This window comes from Amblyomma americanum, chromosome 3 (genome assembly GCF_052857255.1).
Source record: "Amblyomma americanum isolate KBUSLIRL-KWMA chromosome 3, ASM5285725v1, whole genome shotgun sequence".
Taxonomy (NCBI): Eukaryota; Metazoa; Arthropoda; class Arachnida; order Ixodida; family Ixodidae; genus Amblyomma; species Amblyomma americanum.
Window position 1 is genome coordinate 82851042 of NC_135499.1, and position 20687 is coordinate 82871728.

Sequence of the window (20687 nt, forward strand, 5' to 3'; positions counted from 1 at the left end):
TGAAGCCATCATGGAGGCAACCTGGGCTCCTTGGATTATTAACAGCGATTTGAACGCCCTCCAAAAACTGTAGTGATGTCCTAGAATCAACGCCAGAGGAAGAAATCTGGCTTTATTTGCTTCCGATAATGAACTTTAAGTAATAAATGACGACAGCCCGATGTACCTGGAGTCAGTTCCTACAGCAAAGCCGCGGGCCTGATGCTAGTGTGTCTAGTGGTTTTGTGATGTGGAGACCTAAGGGAATGACCACATTCCGACTTAGTTCAAGATTTCAGGTCTTTGGGCGTCGGGCCCAGCTAAACGCGCGCACATCGATTGGAGGTATTAAAACACACATTGAAGTGGCGTGCAGAGAAGCCCTAACTTTTAATTTGGAGGACATTATAACGACCGCAATGAAGGCTGCTAGAGGATACCTCACGCCAACTAAAAAATTGAAAATCGCTTTTTGTGGGAAGAAAATAGCTCAGTAATTGTCTTACATATCTCGGTGGACACCCGAACCGCGGTCGGAATCGAACCCGGGTGCTGCGGCTCAGTTGTCGAACGCGCTAACCACTGAGCCACTGCGGCGGGTAGGTTCCGACACTGAGACGGTTACTTCTCCACGGCGGCGCTTGCCTCCACTTCTAGTTTCCTACTTGCATGCCTTTAGAGCGACAGTACTTGAACATACTGACGGAGGCAAATTTCTGAATCCGGGGAGCCGCTTTCCACCCTTGCCGACAAATGCTTGTTTGGCAAAGAGTTTCAATACCTCAGAGTAGAAATTCAACAAAAGAAATGGCCTAAGCCTAAACCTAGTGGCTTACAAATGCCCAGTTGCTCTGAGCTTTCGCAGTCAGCAGGTTCATCGTACGCTTCTGTTTTGCTGTGCGTAGTTTAAAGCTATAGCCCGTATCCCGGGCATTTCCCGCCTTGCGACGGAGCAGGCACGACTTCCGTCGCCGCCACATGTTCAGCGGCATTTCTAATCATACAGCTGTTGTTAGCGGCATCGCTCCTGCTAGAATCGCCATGAGACTCAGTTTCTGTCGGCACTAGCTTAGGCGTTCATTCCGTTAGACACCCGAAGATGAACTCGCATGCAACGCCACCAACAACAGGAAGCACAGGCGGCAGCACTTGCACGGGTATGCACTTTTGGATTTGCTTCGCGACAGCAGTACTAACCATTGAAAACGTCTCCGTTGCTGGCACAAAAAATAATATAACGCCCGTTGAGGTTGCAGTCACTTGTGCTCAGAGGAAGTGCAATGCAAGGCTTTAAAGGTTCATTCGTCTGGAGGGCTCTGGAGACAATGAATCACTGTGAACGTTCCTGAGAAGTCCATGGACTGAGGGACGAGAGGAGGAGGGAGTATGTTGAGCATATTGCCTCAAACGAAAACATTTGACGGAAGTCAGTCTGGTTGGGAAATTTAATGTAGGAGAAAGATGACTGAAGTCAACAGAGTTAGTTTTTGGAAAAAAAACTATCTTGGAAAAAAAGGCTACTGACCCTAAAATCTTCCGCACGAGGGCTTCAAAAAGCCTAGCTGCGCCTTGCCCGTAGTCACACCATGAAGAAGGAACCGAGCCGGCCCCAAAACGTCGTGTTTTTTTCCAAAAAATAACTTGGTTGGCGTCAGTCATATTTCTCCTCAATGGGCATATTGCATTAACAATTGTAAAACGGCACTGAGATTTCTTGTGCTTCGGCAGAATGGATCGCATGGGCTTTTGTGATAAAATGGACTCACTGAAGGCTCGGGTTTTCTTTAAAGCTTTGAAAATATTAGAGCTGCAGCCGCGTGATAAGACGAGATTGAAGCTGCATACTCGAAAAAATTAGAGCTTTTTTATTTGCAACAGTGGGAAATCTGAATAAGTACATTACGGTTTGTCGCGCTTTTTTAGTTCATTCCAATTATCTCATTCTCTGCTCTGAAGACAATGCATTGCCCCGTTTGCTATGATCATGTTAGCAGTATACTCGCAAAAGTGGGACTCTTTTTCACAACAGTGGTAACCTTTGACTCATTTCCCCTTAATACACCTCCGAATGCAACCATAAGCACTACGGAAATATCAGGGCCTTTGGAGCGCTTATGTCCGAAAGGAAAGACGACCAACAATGCGTGCCAGTGAAAGAGACTAACGTGCCAATTACGCGATCGGTGCGAGACCAGGTGAATGGAAAGTTCACTTTGGGGATAACTGTTATTCAGCATGCGGTGATTAGCAACTGGAAGCGTCGACTACTGTAACATGCGGCTGTGAGAGAAGCGTAACACACGCATACTAAATGCAGAGTGCGCTTCGCAACCTCAACTCGAAGCCGTTGCGCTTGACAAGAAGGTGGACCACACCAAGCGGCCCCATACTCCAGGCGAAGAGAACGCAAACTGGGACGTCGCTCTTATTGGCTGTGGGGCTTTGGTGTTCTGCACGGCAATATTCTGCACATCGGGTTTGTTCTACGTGTACTTCATGGAGGCGTTCGGTGTGAACCGGGAAGCTGTCTCCTGGCCAGCCACCACCATGGGAGTGGTAATGGCTTTCTCAGGTGCGTGCCTAGAGAAGTGTTTTACGCGTCCCTTTGTTTCGTAACTTTCATTGCCATCGCTTTGTGTGCTTTGCTTTGAAACAACAAACGTAAAACAATCGATGTCGCAACGAGCCGATATTTTCATTCCGAGAAAGTAAAAAGAGCACGGACTGTGAGTATAATCATTATCCTTCAGTATCTTTAACTGCGTCATTAACCTAACTCGGAAGATTGTTTTAAGGACAAAAGCTGCCGCTAGGAGCTAAGACGGAAACGTGGGAACAATGGGGGCAGCACATGAACAGCCGGGTTATGGTGCGCCTGCTTTTGTTAAATAGTCCCATATTATTTGGACCGTCTAATAGGCTCTTGAAGGGGCCATTACATGGTTGTTCTTCTTATTGCAGTTTTGTACTTCGGTAAATAATGCAAGAGCCTTTCATTCTACTCCTAGTTATAGTGACCTCGACGCGGTGTATATTAAAAAAATGGCGCTGGTTTAGCTCTGGTTTAACCTCGAGGGACGGGATAGCCACAGCTGGCCGAGTGGAATTTGCTCACTTTAATTGCAATATGAGCCCTTCACCACTCTGTTTCGCTGGGCGTTCCTTCTTCATCTTCGTCCCACTTGACACGGCGCATGCGCAGAGCTGTTGCAGCTGCATCACACCACATGTCTGGTTACGTGACCAACCACGTGGCAAACCACGTGATCAGCCACGGCGCCGCGCCGCCGGCAGCTGCTTCGCACCACGTGATAGCGTGGCGGCGCCGCCACCGCCACGCTGAAGGCTCGAAATGCTACGCAATGTAGCTATCGCTACAAAAACGCGTTCGAAATCGAGGTATGGAAACTCCTCCTACCAACAGCGACCACCACATTCAAATTCTCGTGAGACGTGACTAAGGAATACACGCCGCAGCGTCGTCTGCATTGCTGGCTACGATGTCGCCCGATCTGTCTTGGACAGAGCAAAGGGCGAGCAATAACTTGGCACCTGATGAAGGTAGGACGTAAACAGCTGCGCTTATCCGTATTAAAATATAGCGAGATGAGAGGCTGCATGTCTTACGTACATACGTGAACATTCTCCAGCGATGAGCTTTACCATAAAGTTCAGTCGATGCCGGCCCGCTGACCCCCTGTGCGAGGAGTGGGCCTAGCGCGTCCCCAGGATTCAGTGTGCGATTTTGACTTCTGCGGAGAGTGCATTCACAAGTTTTAGAGAATGCAAATGACCATCGTGGGTAGTTCTGCCACCAGACGCTGAAATCGACGACTGCTTACATTGCAGGACGCGCGGTGCAATAAGTGGGAACTACCGGTGGGACTCACACCCGATCTGCCGATCAATGCTGAAGGCAGTTGGCAGCAGTTGTCGGCGACGCTTGAGGACAATAAGTTTGGCAGGCTTATTGATTGCATGTTTTCACCTAGCATTCTTTTGGATAAAGAGAGTTTAAATCAAGTTTTAGCTATATCGGAGAAAGCAAATACAATTAAGGGGAAGCGCACATCCTACGCTGTCCTACATCTCGGTATCAAACGCTTCCCAGGGAGGCGACAGCGCAATACTGGCGCTTCTTGCAGCGGCATTATTCCGCGCAAACAAGCAAAACTACAACCGGTGCGAAATAGTAAATATTTAGGATACTGAAAGCACAGCTTCCGTTTCATGCCATGCAAACTAGCAGTGCATAGTCCTTTGAGTGCACAGCTATGTAAACATCAGTAGCGCTTTATCGGAGTCGCGGTAATCGGCGCATCCCCGGGGAATTTTGCATTAGAACAAGAGGTGCTAATTGGTGCATTGTTATCATGAAACAGCCATTTAGCGAATATGTGAATTATTTGCGCGACAAAAGCAGGAAAAATTGATCAGCACATAGCTTCGGGAGCCGGAGGAGTTGCGCGCGTGCCTGCGGGCAGGGCGATATAGAGATGGCACGGGGTGCGGACAGTGAAACTTTTGAGTCGTGTTGGATTCTACAAAAGGCTTCTACAAGCCGAAAAGAATGTATGTTCGACTAACACGCAAGCATAAACATATAGCTTCTCAAGTATACGTGTAGCGAGGAAGCTGTCACATTCAGCCTTTTTCTCTGCTCCTTTCGTGCGGGAAGTTCTACTCGATAGCGTAAGCAGCTCACTCTGCCGAAAACACGGCGTCGGCCGTAGTATTGCGTTAGTCGGAAACGATCCCAGAATATCGGAAAATAAGAATGTAGAAACAATTGAAATAAAGAAAACAGCCGGCATTGGAGTTTAAACTCAGACCCTTTGCGTGCCAGGTGGGCATGTAACGCACCGGCCACGATGGAATTATTTTTCTTTTTTTGCATGGAGATAGCGCCGAAAAGAAAAAAAAAAGATATGAGTATGCTTATGCCACAAAACAGAAGACAGACTGTGTAATACGAGCCCACCATATCCCTGCACGCCCCCACCCTCCCAAACATCAAAAGGCTGGGAGGAACACAGGTGCATCTCGAGGGGAGCCAACTGGGCTGCTCTTCCAGGGCAGCATATACTCTCCGCATCAAAGAGCACAGCTCACGGAACAAAGATTTCGACGACCGTGGTGATTCGGTGTGGGTGCCCATCATACGGCTCTTCCTGAGGCTAAATAGTCCCAGCAACACAAATAGATCATATGTCACAGCACTGTTTTTCTCCGCGGGCAAAAAACGAATACTGTAGGGTGTGATTTCGACGTTCTTCTCAAGTGTTCGCTGTAATATGTCCCAGAAGAATATGGCATCATTGTACAGAATAAAACAATGCTCAGTGATCTCTCGCGAACTGCACAGGCGGCAGTTCACCGTCCATGGCACAAGCATCCCTTTATCATCAAGCTATGCCTTGAGCGTCGATGTGCGCAATTTAAAGAAGAAACGTTTTGCTGGACAAAAAAGGCACATTCGCTTAACACGTTCTAAAACACTGAGGTCAAGAAAGTCCAGAGAAGGTTGCCGATACACCGGTAAAGGAAACAAATACTCCTTTAGTACCTGAGTCATCTGCCTTGTGGAGGGGCTATACACGTAGTCTAAAGAAAAGCGCACAGTGACGAAATTGAACGCGTGAGCAACTTCCTTAAGGAATCCTCATAAAAGCCCCTCACGAGTGTGCCTGGTCGGCGGGAATAGGAAAGGCAAATAAGCACTAAGGCACCCAATAAGCAAAGCTACTATAAAGTGGTGGTTTGCTGATTTGAAAGAGAAATTACCCGAAACAAGCTGATGCACGAATAAATGAACGAACTCTATTCAACCAAACTCTAGTGAAAGAAATAGGTTGTAACGACGCATGGGTTCTCGTTGGGTGTGCCGTAGGGAGGTAGCGAATATTCTGTGCATCACCTACACTTTCTTCCTCGCACAGTGTAGAACCTGCAGCACATAGGTAATCTTTGCAAATAAAAAACCGCTGCAGACTTGAGCCCCAGTAAGCACTTACAGCTCCGTAACCATCGAACCCTGGGCTTGCCACCTAGTGGACATTATCTGTGAATCCGATTTGGCTCCACTGGTGCGATTTAGGTGCATAGGAACCCCTAGGTACTGAAGTGTCCCGCAGTCCTAGCTTATGCCACCAAAACGACTCAGTGCCGTACTCAAATTACCCAACCAAAGCTGCTTGGATTTATCTAAATTAAGAGCAGCATCCGATACCTTACAAAACAGTTCAGTCAAATGTAATTCCCTAAGTGCGCTTTTTTTTTGCCAGAAGAAAAGGGGTGGCATCATTAGCATAGGCTAAAATCTTAATTTTACACTGCGCCAGGGAGAAGACAAGGACAGTTCCGCTGTTAATAACACTGAGGCTAAGGGGTTCATCATATAGGGCAGACAACAAAGGCAATAATGGGCAGCATTTTGCTAGGAATAATTGCAGTGGTATTATCTTAGTAAGCTCTTGGTTAGCATTTAGGCTCGCATAGGAGTCCTTATAGGCTTATGCTTATTTCTTATGCCCCTGAGAAAAATGTCTCCAATTTTTTCGTGCCTTGAAGAACTGCATGCTTTGACGAAAATCTTGACAAAATTTATCAAATGCCTTTGGAATAGAGCTACTTGGTTGGTCTCCCCTGCTACTGTTTCCAATACGAAACGTGCAATATGAATATGAGTTTGGATGTTGCGGCCTCTGATACCGCAGGCCTGGTGCCAGCCTACCCAAGCAGCACGCCAATAATGGAACATCGATGGCATAACAGCGGCGAGAATTGGCACCAAAATTGTCCTTGGTTGGAATTTGGGCAAATTATTACATTTTTCAAGCATGACCCACCGTTCGCGCCAGAAATGGGCCGATGTTCAGCCACTCTGACTGCTAACAATGGCCCTAAGTAATAACTTCCATTGCACGGCCCAGTATGCACGAATAGTGGCTTTTCAGTTATTGGCATAGCTTCGCTACCTACAGGCATTTTCAACGTGCCACAGCATTGGCTTTTTTACAACACCAGTGGGAAATTAGCGCATGCAGTTTAGAGGCGCAGTTTGTGTTTTAGTACCATGGGACGTTTTGAATTGTAATATGAGATTTGTTGTAACTCGTGAAACTTTCAAGTAATACGGGAGCCTGTCTGGATGCAGTGCATCACTGACAACAATTAAGTGATTCAAACAATTCTACCGGACATATTTCATTGTAGTGCCCTTTACTATCAAGTTTGATGTTGTTCTGAGTATTCAGGTCGTACAACGCAGCTTGGCAAGCTGATGTGGCATGGCTAAAACATCCATAAATTGATTCGTGGCGCTGTCCTCCAGTGAACTCATGAGTTGTATCGGAACTACTCATGGGACTTTTATTGCGAGGCAACTTTTGCAGGGCCTTGAAACAAATTCCTCGTCCAGCTTTTGCACGATGACCTCGCAATACGTCGAAGCTGTAAGGAGATGCACGTTATGATTATCAGCATAAGTGTTACCATAGCAGGAAATAGCGAAAATGATTCACTTTGTGGTGCACAGTGTGCGAGAAGATACTCGAAAAACATTTCTATAGAACAATTTGTAAATGATGTTTAGGAACTATCGCCTCATTAATTGATAAATCTGTAATCGAATTTATCACGTTTGCTTCGCCCTGAATGGTCGATTTGTAATCTTAATGCGCCGTTTCAAACCCCGAAGTAAACATACTATGATTCACAATGAAGCTAAATTTAGCACTGAATATAAATAAGTAAATTAAGGTATATTTAGCTTTATAATTATATTCACATGGCTATATATAACGAGCTAGGATTTTTTTTTGCCTTTGTATTCGAGCAATGTTATGGCACAGGTGGTATCTTCCCCCTCAATTTACGTCAAAACAATTTTGAACGAAGGTTTTTTTTTATCAACTAAATTATTTTTTCGCAGATACCACTTGCATAGTTCAGCGAAATACGCTGAACGCCGGAGACTGAGGCCACCTTTGTTTTGAATAAGAAGCAGGCAGTCTACATCGTTTCGCGTGCATGTAACATGGGAGACCGAACTCTTATTTAAAATTACACAATACTCCTCTGAGAGTCCACGGCTTTTTAATTCAGAGACAGCTTTGGCAAAATCAGCTGGAACCAGGAATTCCATATTTTCTGGCACACCTGCAAGTGGGCAAGCGAAAGAGAAACGGTGTGGAACTGTTAGACATACTCTGACTGGCCTGCTGCAGTGAAAGAAAACGCAAGTCTGATTCCTATCTTGCACAAACGATAGACGACCAACGTCTTCATGAACACAGCATGTATCGGATCACATGACACCCCACCCCGCTGATTGAAAAGGTGGTCAAAGTTCGGAGAATGCATTCCACAAAAAAAATGAAAAAAAAATAGTTATCACCATTGTGGTTGCATTCATTGCGCACGCCATCAAGCTAGATATTTTGCAATTAAAGTTCGCATACAGAAGTCGTCACAGCGCTTTGTCGCTTTCTCTTTTCCTGCCGGAGACCGCAGCATGCAGGAGGTGAGGGGTGCTATCCCCAGTGCCGCCAGGCACCCACCGGTGATACAATGGGCGCAAGCTTTCCCCTGGTCTGGTGCTCGGCTTATTTAGGGTGAAATGCTTGAAAAATGGGTCTTTGCACCCACCTTGACAAGTGGGAAATACCTTGTGCCTAGCACTCTTTGGCCTTAGATGCCCTTCGTCATAAAAATCGATAATGAACATCATCTTTTCCTGCCGGGGAGAAAAAAGTCGGCGCGTACTCAAAGCAGCAATTACACTCATAAACATATTAATTTTCGAACGCATTTAAATATGAAAGGAAGGTGGTACTTACAAATATATGATCTTACAGGCCAGGCTACTTAATTACGTTGGAGTTCGCGTAACGCTTCAGGTGTCGATTTTCGCTTGCGCAAAATACGAACGGCGTCACCTCGAATGTACCGTACATGCTTTCCCGGCTCACCGGTTGTGAGGTTATTCGCCGCCGTGCTCGCCACAGGGCAAACACGTCTAGTCCCAGCTGCGGCATTGCACCCGGGGTTCTTTAACGTGCACTCACATCGCACAGTACACGGGCCTCTAGAATTTCTCCTCCTTCGAAATTTGACCTCCGCGGCCGGGATCGAACCCGCGTCTTTCGGGTCAGCAGCCGAACACCATAACCAGTGAGCCACCGCGGCGGCCCAAATGTCATTAATATATAACAAAAAGAAAATGTGACCTAGACCCGACCCTTGCGGGACAGCATAGGACACATTTAATGCTGATGAACGCTCCCCATTGATCTCAACGAATTGGTTCTTATTATTTAAATAGGCCTGTGCCAATTTTACAACGCTGGGGTCGATGCTGAGCGCGTACATTTTTTTGAAGCAGCTTCGCGCGGCACACCCTATCAAACGCCTTCGAAATATCTAATACTATAAGGTCAATTTATTCCTTAGAGTTAATGGCCGCGGCAAAGCTGTGAACAAGTTCGAATACTTGTGTGACTGTTTAGAGGCAACTACGGAACCCATGTTGCTTGCTGGAAAGAAGATTATAATTTTCAAGGTACTGCACTAGGTATTTACAGACTTGACAACAATATGCTCTAGCATTTTACATACAGATGTGATTAATATAGGGCTATAATTTTGAACAATTAATCTGTCTCCAGACTTATGTACGGGTACAACTCTTGTTAACAGCCAGTCACTCTACGCTAAAGTTCCTAGATCAGCTTTGCTAAGTAGCGAGATGTCTCTCCTCTCCTAACGCAACTTCCCCTGTGGCTCGCGTCGTCCGCCATGTTCTTCCTAACAAGCTCCGGCGGCGCGGTTTTATGCACTGGAACGGCGGACCTTGCAGAGTCACAGCTTTACTGTAACGGGCAGTAAAATGTAGCAAATGAGCTTGGTATGAGAAGAAGAGAAACATGCCAGTAATGCGCTCCGAATGTGATCTGCGTTGTGTTTTGCCGCAGACTTGTCAGCGCCTTATCACGGCGGGGAGCGCGAATGAAACGAGAATAAGTGCATGTGTTTCAGATGCAGTGATTCTCGCTCGTTTTTGCCACTCTGCGCCATCATCACGCGCTGACAAGTCGGCTGGTTGACAGCCGCGCGATACTGTTAAAGAATTGACATGGCATACTTCAGAATACTTCGCAAGAGGCCACGGTTTAAGGGCGCATTACTGACGAAAATGTTTTGGCTACTTGATCTCAATGGACCATTTGCAGTGGCTGCCGGAGTGCGGCCGTAGGATGAAATACGCGCGCATACTTGCACTGATATGCATGTTTACGAAATGACAACGGCAGACAGCAGCGTGTAATAAAAAAAATCGGCAGACACAGTGCGAGCTAGGAGCTTTACCAATAATGACTCGCCAGCCAGTTTGCTACTGGAGCATTGAATCTAAACGATGGAAAGCGGAATCTTTTCTCCCTATCCTGTGGAGCCACACTTTCTGGCGTACAATATCGTTCTTCGCAAGCGGCACTGAGAACAACGCTAGCCCTTTTCCTAACTGAGTTGAGCACCCGAAGGCGCAACAGCCCGGCATTTCGGCTGCTGCTGCGGGCACAAAAAAGCGCACGAAAAAGTTAAGGGACTTCAGCAAACAGCGACAAATATAAAAAAGTAAGCTCCGCTGAATGTCCGTCACCTGCACAAGCAAGAAACGTAGCGTGCAAGCGCCGTCGATCTATGTAGCCGGACGACTTAAGAAGAACATGGCGTAACGGAACGACTTCCTAACCGGAAGTGGGCGCTGTCCAATAGCGTGCGGCGGCGCCGTCGCAGACGTTTTCGGTACTTAGCATTTTTAGAAAAGCTCATAAAGGGACGTTACTGGACACAGCACATTCATCCAAAGAAAGTGAAACACATTTAGAGTACCTGTTTAAAAATTCGTTAGCAATCATGTCTGGTCCCGTGGGCTTTTTGCTATCTATGTTTAAAAGCAGAAAGATAACGCCTTACTTTCATAGAAAGACATACTGCTACCACAGTGCATCGGACATGGCGTTTCTTCTGATGCTCTATTAAATTACGGTGCAATTGCAGAGACAAAGCAACGATTAATCCCTGGGATATCACTAGTGTCTTGCTACAGTTCTTTCCATTTGCTAAGGTACTGCTTACAGTAGATTTATAACCGGACAAGTGCCTCCAAAATTTTTGCCGGTAATTCTGTTAGTACGGAGAGTTGGCAAAGTTGGCTACTACTATCTATGGTAAAACTGCGCGGAAAAACACGAGAACAGAACAAACACGACGACACGAGCGCTGACTCTCAACAGGTGATTTATTACGCACGTGTGTACATATACTATTCTTGCCAAACACTAAACAGAACAAAAATAGTGAAGAAGCACTGCGTCATCACTGAACATCTTAAATATACATTTCTAGAAATGCATGCTCCAAAAAGGTGATTTCGCACTTGGTTAGCCACTGATAATGAGGGCTTGCTAATGCATGTTGCACCCCCCTTATCAATGTGATATGCCTCTAGTAGTTCCCTTACTATCTGATCCTTATGTTTGAAGATGCCGGATGTCTGATGAAGCAATGGGACGCACGTGTGCTTAGGTGTCCTGTAGTGCAGTGCCAAATTCGAACCGGCTGCCCTGCCCAAAGAATTATGATGCTCCCTCAGGCGTTCGTTGAGACATCGCCCGCCCAGTCGGCCATCATGCCATCCACTGCATGACAGGAAAACCTTGCGTACAACACATTCGACGCACACAACCCTCCTCTTTACGTGTTCTGTGGTACAACCACCACCGATCCTCCTTCCTAGTACGGCCTCTCGCTTCCGCTGCACAGCTCGGCAAATGTTGCTTGATTTACTGCGAGACGAAAGTACAACATAAATTTCAAATTTTCGCCCCAGTTTCTCCAGACGGTGTGATAATCCGTGGACATAAGGGATGACAGACATATGCCGGCGCTTCGGGAGTTTATTTTCCTTAGGAACACGCTTATGGTCCGATCTGATTTTGGCCACCAACCTTTCGCATAACTTTGCGATAGTTGCCTCAGGAAAACTAGAGTCCTTAAGCCTGCAAATTTGGCCTTGCACACCTTCCTCAATAAGATTAACGCACGACTTGGTGAGAGCGGCGCGAACACAAGACAGGGCGATGCATTCTTTACCAGCTTAGAATGCCCAGACTGAAACCTGAGTAAGGGCTTGACGGAGCGAGGCGAATACAACCAGCAAACATGTCCGGGCTCAAGTCTCAGCGACGCATCCAAGAACTGTATCCTACCTTGGCTAACGGTCTCCGTGGGGAAAGCAAGTCCTTGACCATTTCTCACAAATGTGTTCATGACATACTGCGTGAATCCTTCGTTTTCAACAAAAGCGAGGTAATCGTCACGTATCTGTGTACTTTCAGTACACCGTCCGGTAACTCTCCTGCAATTGCTTTGTCAGTTCTGCTAAGGAACAAGTCACTTAGCAGCGGAGCCACGCAAGACCCAATGCATGTTTCGGAACTCTGTATAAACACACTGTCATTCCATACAACAATGGTAGACCGGAGGTACATACACAGCAATTCAAGGAAAGTATCAATAGATACACCGCAAACATTTCGGAAGCGCACTTCGTCATTGTCCTCACTTATACACTCCCTTACAAAGCGCAGCAAACCCTCATGAGGAATCGAATAGTATAAATCCTCGACGTCCACGCTGAACACATCACAGTCACCAGGATGATTGTTCTGAAGGTACTTCAAGACGACATCAGAGTTTTGTGTTCGGAAAGGGTCTTCAAAAGCAAGGGAAGCAAGCGCCTTCTGTAAGTAGCTAGAAACAAGCTGCCAAGTTCCCCTCTCCAAATTTATGGACCGGAACAGAAAGCCTATTTTGTTGGCTTTAACCGTAAACAAATATTTCAAGCGTACTGCTTTCTGATTTCTGTATGGACTCGCACAAACGGTCGAGAATAACCTTTTTAAGAAGGGCGACGGCACGTCTCTTAAATTTTGCGGTATTCTCTTGCACTTGTCGAAAATTCTTGGAGATGCAGCAAACGCTTTGTCCGAGAATGCACTCTCAATCATCACAACAAAGCACCCATCTTTGCTATCAGTGGTCCCAGGTCGCGGCCATGTGGTTCACCAATGCGCCAAACCCTTCTGGAGCCTTACGCTTGCCAAGGGAACCTTGAACTGCTGAGAAGCACTCGGAGACACACTGCTGGCGCTGCACTTCGGGTAACTGCCCAGCGATTGTCCTTCACAAGGCCAACTCTTCAAATGGTAATAGCCGTGGCTCAAAACAGAATTTCGGTCCCAGCTCAAGTGTCTTGAGAAGGCGTTCCTCCACGACAGCGTCATCCAAAACTACTACCCTTCCTCGAGCACAGGCATACATGCGTTCCTTGCTTGCAGACAAAGAGCGGCGGAACCTGTTCCACAAGAAATCAGAATGCTGGAAAGCTGTCTTGCACCACTCAGCAAACAGTCGGCGATGACTTCGTTCACGTCCATTGCCACAGCAAACATTCAACCTTTCTTTGAAGAAATGCGCTTGTCTCCACCACTCCGAGGCGAAGATACAGCAGATCCTTCTTGAATGGCCGGGGGAAGGCTGCAACCATCCGCACATGCGCTGAACTTCCACGGGGCACGAGTGATGGTTGGCATGCTAGGACATGGTCCTAGCGTTACAAATGCAAATGGAAATGATCGAGACTACCATGGCGGGACTGTTATGGTTGACACACGAAGAAAAGACGGAGCCTGGGGAACTAGAAATGACATTTAGAAGTACGGAAAGCTGGGAAAGTTTGTTTTTATGATCCATGATAAAACAGCGCGGAAAAACACGAGGACGGAACAAACACTATGACACGAGCGCTGACTTTCAACTGGCGATTTATTACGCACGTGTGTACATATACTATTCCCGCCAAACACTAAACAGAACAAAAAATAGTGAAGAAGCACTGCGTCATCACTGAACATCTTAAATCTACATTTCTGCAAATGCATGCTCCAAAAAGCTGATTTCGTGGTTAGCCAGTAATAATGAGGGCTTGCTAACGCATGCTGCACCCTCCTTGTCAATGTGATATGCCTCTAGTAGTTCCCTTACTATCTGACCCTTATGTTTGAAGATGACGGATGTCTGAGGAAGCAATGGGGCGCACGTGTGCTTAGGTTGCCTGCATTGGGGTGCCACATTCTAACCGGCTACCCTGTCCAAAAAATTATGACGCTCCCTCAGGCGTTCGTTGAGACATCGCCCAGTCTGGTCAGCATACGATCTACCGCATGTAAGGGGAGTCTTGTATGCAACACATTCGACGCACTCAACCCTCCTCTCTACGTGTGCTGTGGTACAACCACCACCGATCCTCCTTCCTAGTAGGGCCTCTCGCTTCGGTGATAATGCAGTGCTTCTTCAATATTTTTGTTCTGTTTAGTGTTTGGTGGGAATAGTATATGTACACATGTGCGTAATAAATCACCAGTCTAAAGTCAGCGCTCGTGTCGTCGTCTTTGTTCCGTCCTCGTGTTTTTCCGCGCTCTTTTACTTTCTATTCAGTATGTATTCAGTCAGTGTTGTGGCAAAAAGAATCCTCTAGCGTATTTACCTCTTTTCGAGCTTGATTACTAAGTGTGGCTAGCAGTATTGGACTTCTTGGGGACCTTTGCCGTGCGCGCCGCAGTCTTCGTGTTAGATGGATTATATTTCGGTTGATCCAATGATTGCGCTTCCCTAATCTTTTTTTTTTCTGGAAGAAATCCAAACATTGGTTTACGGTGACTCTAGCCTCGTTTACATGAACCCGATAGAGGCGGGTCGAGTCGGGGTATCGAGTATGGTAGCCCACATTAACGGCTGCGCATTTACAGCAACTCGATTTTTCGAGCCGAGACTTGTTCAACTGCAGCGACGCCAAGCGTCGATCAGGCAACGGCAGAGGGCAGTGACAGCTCCCAAGATCGCGGAACGGCACTGCTGTCTCGGAGGCCCGACGGCACAATTGAAAAACAGGTTCGCATTTATCCTCTTCCCTTCCACTAACCCAACACTTCGACTCGATCCAGTTTACTTGCTATCCGCCTTTGGGGTCGAGCGAGTCAACCCACCCCCTGCAGTGGAGTTGACTGGACTTGCTCCCTCGACTCCCGGACTCGATTCTGCGATGTTGACATGCAACCAATAGCCGGCTTTCAACTCAATTTCTCAACTCAACCACGTCATGTAAACGCCGCTTCTAAAGTAATTCCACGTTTTATTTATGTTCCTATCTATGAGCACCTTATCAAGAGAGATTTCTAAGTATTCTAGAATAGAGGTGTCATCGGCATGAATAAAGTCATAAATTTTATGGTTTTGTTTTTAGTCAAGTATTTCTTGCTCGATTTAAAAATGGCAACAAAATAATTGTGGTCAGGAATTCCTTCTTCTATTGCGACTTCATATTCAAACGTGTCATCGGATATGAATAACAAATGCAGTACTGCTGCGCAGATTTCCTTTATTCGAGTAGTCTTCCGAACAACCTGAACCATGTGTAGCCATCGTTTTCAACATACAACCAGCATAAAGTCTGTCTAACGGCCTTGGTATTCTTGCCTGCCAGTTTATGCTTAGAATAGAATCGCCCAAAATGGCTACTCTGCTTCTGGTGTTCATGACGGTAATGACATATTCACCAATTCTTTTTTGATAAATTTGATCGGACTTGATGGCTTCCTGTATATTACACCAATTATTAATGTTGTCTCAACCAGGAAAAGCTTGTGCCATATGCTTTCATGTTCGTGGATGAGAGACAGAGATTCAATTTCAGAGATTTCTTTATGAGCAACGCTACGCCGCCATCTCTCGCCATCCGATCGCTCCGAAGAACGTCATATGCATTGGGGAGAATTCCACTGCTTGAAATCTCGGAATGTAACCATGTTTCTGTTGTGCCGACGATGTGATGGGCGTGAATAATTTATAAATATTAGAGCTCTTTTGCTTTATTAATGATGCTTAGAGCACTGACATTTATAACCCCTAGATTTGTGATTGCTTATGCCATTCAGTCTCTCCGTAAGTGTGCTTCCACTGCTGTAGAGCCTTACGCGAGCGTTTGCGCGCAGGTCCCAGGTACACACTTCGTCATTGATTGTCAGTTTATCATGAACAAGTTTAACTTGGGCAACATCTAGCTCAACAGTTTTTGCCGAACGCCACAAGAGGTTCCTTTTCTTCAATGTAAGTCATCTGATTTGCTAACGTCTTTGCAATTTAACTTCTTGCAGTTCTTGAATATGGCTATTTTTAGTTAATGTCGTACAACCGCATGAAAACAGGTCTCACTTGATAGCGCTGCTTTTGGCCCTGTCTGTGGATTCCTTCTAGGGACGTGACAGCAACGCCAAGCCCATCTGGAAAAAGAATGTCCTAGTACCTTGTCTTCAGAGTCATTCCTTGTTTCATTGGGGTCGTCCTTACCATCTAACACGATAATATTGTTTCCTCTCTTTCGATCTGCCATATTAATTATTTTTGTTCTTGATATTGCACTCTGCGCTGCAGGTCATAGACAGTACTTTCAAGCCTTGATAACTTCTAGCAGTGTTCGGTAAACGTTTCCAATTTCTCTTCAATGTCAGTCAATCTAGATTCTAATTGAGTTTGTTTTTCTAGAACGAGCTCAAGTAGTTCTTGTGTAGTTGCACCTGAATTGGTTTCCACATCTCCAGAAAGAAGAACAAGACAGAACCGTAACACAGCCAAGAATTGTACACATGGGAGCGGAAGTAAGAAAGCTTCAAGTGTGCCTTGGCCATGGCGGCAAGGTCAAATCATCCCATATCTGCATAAAAGTTTCCATAACATGAAGAAGAGGGGCAACAGCAATGACACAAATGTGCTTTTGTCCGCGTCTACAAAGCTGTCAAGCATTTGTACAGTTCTAACCAAGAAATGTCAGGAATATGAAGAGGAGAAACAGTACGTCGAATGATCTACCTATGTCGTGTACAGCCTGCCTCTCGCTTGTGGGTGCATATACACTGGAATGCCGCCGCTCTGGATGAGTGTTTATGACGCTCGGCTGCTGTCCCGAAAGGCGCGGGTTTGATCCCGGCCGCGGCATTAGAATTTCTATGCAAGCGAAATTCTAGAGACCCGTGTACTGCGCTATATCAGTGCACGTTCAAGAACCTCAGGTGGTTCTAAATGTCCGGAGCCCTCCACTAAGACGTCCCTCATAGCCTGAGTTGCTTTGGGACGTTAAGGCCCCATAAACGGCAAAAACCATACACATTTTACAGACGGGGAGGTCTGTAAATGAGCCACCACTGAACACAAGTTAATTGGAAAAACTATGAAATACGCATCCTGCATGACTATAGAATAATTGACAAGTGCGAACCATTGCATAGGAGCACTACCATTCCTACACATGCGAAAACCAAAGTGCGTAGGCAAATGATGAAGCCATTTATAACAACAAAATATTGTCACGTCGTGGTGACGGCAGTCGAAGCAGCGATGAAGACGGACGAAAGGGTCTTCTAAAAGAACTGTTTATTGGGCTGACTTGCACCCAAAATGGACTGAATCACTTGGCGGCGGCGAAGCGACAAGCGTGCTCGGCGGTCGTCGGACAGAATGCCGGCCACTGTCGGCCGTGCTCAATTTAAAGCTGATAGCTAACTTTCGAGATAAAGAGCGCAAAGCTACTAGAACATTCCGGAACAACGTAGAATCATCTCTGCTTGGCTGCGATCAATCGAGATAAATCTAGTCGTGTCTTGCGTAGCAAACAAAGCGATAAAGTGATGTGGCGGCAGATTTGAAAAACTAACACACTGCAAATATTCGCGGCATCACTCCCCTCTCAAAGAAGCATCGACCCGATGCATTAAAACAAATAATGCGACTAGTAAGAAAAAAAGCGGATTTTGCGAAAATAGAGCATGGAAATGCAGCGGCCTTTAGCGCGCATAATACGGCTTCAGACGGACTACATGGACAACTTCTGGTCGTACGCGGCGTCGCTGGGATGCAGTCATTGAGTCAGGCATGACTGCATAATCCAGTTCACCCAGCCGACGAAGAACCTTGTACGGGCCGAAATAGCGGCGCAAAAGCTTTTCACTCAATCCACGGCGGCGAATGGGCATCCACACCCAGACTTGATCTCCTGGCTTGTATTCCGCGTTGCGTCTTCGTAGGTTGTAGCGTCTGGCGTCGGACCGCTGCTGATCTTTGATTCGTAATCGGGCAAGCCTTCGAGCTTCTTCTGCGCGTTGAAGGTAGGCGGCAACGTCGACGTTCCCTTCTTCTGTAACGTTGGGCAGCATGGCGTCTAGCGTGGTCGTAGCCTCCCTGCCACGGACGAGCCTAAAAGGCGTCATCTGGGTGGTCTCCTACACTGCGGTGTTGTAGGCGAAGTCGACGTAAGGCAGGATGACATCCCAGGTTTTGTGTTCGGCATCGACATACATGGCGAGCATATCGGCGATGGTTTTGTTCAGGCGCTCGGTCAGTCCGTTGGTCTGCGGATGGTATGCAGTTGTCCTCCGGTGGCTGGTTTGGCAGAAGCGCAGGATGGCTTGCGTTAGTTCCGCCGTGAATGCCGTTCCTCTGTCCGTGATGAGCACATCGGGGGCGCCGTGTCGAAGGAGAATGCACTCCACGAAAAATTTGGCGACTTCTGCTGCTGTTCCGTTCGGTAGGGCTTTCGCCTCGGCTTAGCGGGTCAGGTAGTCGTTCGCTATGATGATCCACTTATTTCCAGATGTTGACGTTGGAAAAGGGCCAAGCAAGTCCATGCCAATCTGCTGGAAGGGCCTTGAGGGAGGTTCAATGGGGCTCAGAAATCTTGCTGGTCGTGTGGGAGGAGTCTTTCGTCGCTGACAATCTCGGCAGGTTTTCACATAGTGTGCGACATCGGCAGACAGTCGGGGCCAGTAATACTTGTCTTGAATGCGGCGGAGGGTGCGAGTAAACCCGAGATGTCCAGCTGTCAGCTCGTCGTGTGAAGCCTGTAGAGCTTCTTCGCGGAGACAAGTAGGTACAACAAGGAGGTAGGCCGTTTTGTTCGCTGTAAAGTTCTTCTTCACAAGGACCTCATTCTGCACACAGAAGGAAGACAGTCCTCGCTTTAATGAAGCGGGAGGTGAAGAAACCTTGCCTTCCAGGTAATCGATGAGGCCTTTTAGGTCGGGGGCCGAGCGTTGCTGCTGAGCAAAAGAGCTGGGGCTGATGGGTCCCAGGAAGGCGTCCTCATCGTCGTCCGGCGGCGGTGCATCTACAGGGGCCCGTGAGAGGCAATCGGCGTCAGAGTGCTTGCGTCCGGACTTGGAAACGACGGTGACGTCAAGCTCCTGGAGACGCAGACTCCATCGAGCGAGTCGGCCTGAGGGGTCCTTCTAATTGGCAAGCTAGCAGAGCGCGTGGTGGTCGCTGACCACCTTGAACGGCCGTCCGTAGAGGTAGGGGTGGAATTTTGACGTAGCCCGGATGATGGCAAGGCACTCCTTCTCTATTGTCGAATAGTTAGCCTCGGCCTTGGAAAGGGAACGGCTAGCGTATGCGATTACTTTCTCCAGCCTGTCGCTTTTTTGAACGAGAACGGCGCCTAGTCCCACGCTGCTTGCGTCGGTATGAACTTCAGTATCGGCGTTTTCATCAAAATGCGCAAGGATCGGTGGGGACTGCAATCGACGCTGAAGTTCCTTGAAGGCTTCTGCTTGTGGCGCTTCCCATTTAAACGGCACGTCTGCCTTCGTCAGTTGGGTCAGGGGCTCGGCGATGCGCGAAAAGTTTTTCACAAATCGTCGGTAGTATGCGCACAGTCCGAGAAATCTGCGCACTGCTTTCTTATCGGCCGGCGGTGGAAACTGTTCAATAGCAGCTGTTTTCTGCGGGTCTGGGCGTACTCCTTCCTTGCTAACTATGTGGCCTAGAAACAGCAGCTCTTCGTAAGCAAAGTGGCATTTCTCTGCTTTCAAGGTTAGGCCAGACGACTTGATTGCGTCTAGTACTGTTCGAAGTCTTTTGAGGTGGTCTTCAAAGTTCGAGGCGAAGACAACGACGTCATCTAAATATACCAAACAAGGTTGCCACTTCAGGCCTGCCAGCACTGTATCCATTACTCGCTGAAACGTCGCTGGTGCGTAACAGAGACCAAATGGCATCACCTTGAACTCAAACAGCCCATCCGGAGTGATGAATGCTGTCTTCTCGCGATCTCTTTCGTCGACCTCAATTTGCCAGTAGCCGCTCTTGAGGTCCATCGATGAGAAATATTTGGCGTTGCAGAGGCGGTCCAGTGTGTCGTCGATGCGGGGGAGGGGGTAGACGTCCTTCTTTGTTATGTTGTTCAAGCGGCGGTAATCCACGCAGAATCGAAGTGAGCCGTCTTTCTTTCTCACTAGAACAACCGGTGCCGCCCATGGGCTGTTTGAAGGCTGGATGACGTCGTTGCGAAGCATTTCTTCGACTTGGTCCCGGATGGCTTTTCGTTCTCGCGGTGACACACGGTAGGGGCTTTGACGGAGAGGTCGGACGTGTTGATCCGTTATAATGCGATGCTTGGCAATTGGCGTCAGTCGCACCTTCGGCGATGTCGAAAAACATTCACTGTAGCTTTGAAGCAGATTGCGGATCTGGTCTTGTCTGTTCCGGTGCAGGGCTGGGTTGATGTCGAAAGTGGGCTAGTTCTCTTGGTCAGGCGA

General features: G+C 47.3%; 1 protein-coding gene across 1 annotated transcript in view; it reads left to right on the forward strand.

Moving 5' to 3' along the window:
* The first annotated feature begins 1008 nt into the window (after positions 1-1008).
* Positions 1009-20687, forward strand: part of LOC144123864 (uncharacterized) — an 82885-nt gene continuing 63206 nt past the window's right edge. The window contains exons 1-2 of the mRNA XM_077656591.1: positions 1009-1136; positions 2297-2551. Of these exons, the coding sequence (XP_077512717.1) occupies positions 1079-1136; positions 2297-2551 (313 nt within the window). The 5' untranslated portion in view covers positions 1009-1078. The remainder of the gene's footprint in view (positions 1137-2296; positions 2552-20687) is intronic.